General features: G+C 44.3%; 1 protein-coding gene across 1 annotated transcript in view; it reads left to right on the forward strand.

Annotated features, from left to right (window-relative positions):
* Nucleotides 1-287: 287 nt before the first annotated feature.
* The window catches only part of LOC106936067 (uncharacterized), a gene marked incomplete at its 5' end in the record, with an annotated part of 7,679 nt that continues 6,300 nt past the window's right edge, over nucleotides 288-1,666 (forward strand). Inside the window, 2 exons of the mRNA XM_015016853.1 lie at nucleotides 288-524; nucleotides 611-832. Coding sequence (XP_014872339.1) covers nucleotides 288-524; nucleotides 611-832 — 459 coding nt within the window. The remainder of the gene's footprint in view (nucleotides 525-610; nucleotides 833-1,666) is intronic.

The raw sequence follows: 1,666 nt of genomic DNA on the forward strand, positions 1-1,666 counted from the left end.
GCATTCTTCATTCTCTTCCTCTTCTTATTTTATTATCAGAAATTTGACCTGAAACAGGCCAGTTGAAGCATTTATAATTTTTATTAAATTCCTTTCAGTTCCTTTTATTTTTATGACCCTCAAGCACAAGAAAAACCATCTTGACAACTCTTTTTCTAGGTTGCAATTTTCTACTTTGTATTTACTACTCAAAAGTAGATGGAATAGTTTACGTGTTGATTGTCACAAGGCTCTGTTCATGTGATCTTCAAGCTATAGTGTCTTAATTTCCTTTCTCCTTCTTCCAGCTCTTTCACTGTGTCAGTGAAGTTGAAATGTGTGTTAGGAATACCGGCAAAGTGGACTTTGACTTCAACGTCACATACTTTCCAAATGCAAAGGAGAACAAAGGGGTCGATAAAGGAGACGGAGTGCTGATTAAGGCAGATGATGACGACAGAGATGCACAGCATTTAAAAGGAAAAGGTCAACAACACGAGAGGCTGAAGATCAGACCTGGGTGGCCCGTAATTATTCCATCTGTGGTGAGTCAATCATAATAAAAGCTCCTGTGTGAATTTTTCCAGGTGTGATTTTAGTTTATCACTTAACATTCTGTTTGTGTTGCTAGGGTTACATTAGTGCTGGTTCAGAGAAGCACCTGCGTGTACTTTACCTGCCTGGCATCCCTGAAGTGTTTAAGAAGCAGTTTCAGCTCCAGGTGGCTTTCTTACCTCCCCAGGAGGTCACGCTAACCGGGGTGGGAGTGTTCCCAAGAATCCGACTGAATTTGCCACGAAACTTGTGTATGTTCACACCTGCACTCAGACGGTCACAGGCTCTGCCAAAAGAAGTACATTATATTACTCATTATGATCACCTCCCTGCCGACACANATGTTTGGCTCCTCTGCTGTTTATGCCGATGCCCTTCTGTGCCGTGCTCATGTATTTATCCATGTGTCCGCTTATCTTAGCCGCTATGATGCCTGATATGAGCTTCCATGTTGTAGAGAGACAGGTTATTGGCCGATAGTTGGATGGGACTGAACCCTTTGAGGGATCCTTCTGGATCAGGATTGTGCGCCCTTCAGTTAACCATTCAGGGTGAGTCCCATTTTGTAGCAGCTGGTTCAGTTGAGCTGCCAGTCGCTCATGGAGGGCAGTGAGTTTCTTTAGCCAGTTTTTCATACCTGAGACTCTTTCTTGGACATCTGCCACAGTGATGGTTACCGGGGCTTGTTCAGGGAGGTTGCTGTGGTCCTCTCGTAGAGAGGTTAGCCACTGTGCATTGCTGTTGTGGGACGCCTCCCTTTCCCATATGCCTTTCCAGTATTGTTCAGTCTCCAGCCTTGGTGGGTCTGCTCTGTTGTTAGTACCCTGCCATTGAGAGTACACTTTAGCTGGTTGGGTGGAGTCTTTGTTTGGCAGTTTCAAGTGCTTCAGGTATGGGCATCTGGCTGTACTTCTTAGGTACTGATCTTTTCATTGCACCCCTTTGGAGCTCTGACAGTTGGCTCACTTCCCTCCTTGTTATCTTGATCTTAGCCTCTAACCGTCTTTTCCATGGTGGATATTGGGTCTCATGGTTGCTCTTATAGCCAAGCATCTCAAGGATCACTGATGCTGAGTTGTATATCAGCTCATTGGTTTCTGTTATGGTGTTGGTAGGGATATATATATATATC

This window comes from Poecilia latipinna, unplaced genomic scaffold, assembly GCF_001443285.1.
Source record: "Poecilia latipinna isolate Pla-1442-1.1 unplaced genomic scaffold, P_latipinna-1.0 Scaffold2072, whole genome shotgun sequence".
Classification (NCBI taxonomy): domain Eukaryota; kingdom Metazoa; phylum Chordata; class Actinopteri; order Cyprinodontiformes; family Poeciliidae; genus Poecilia; species Poecilia latipinna.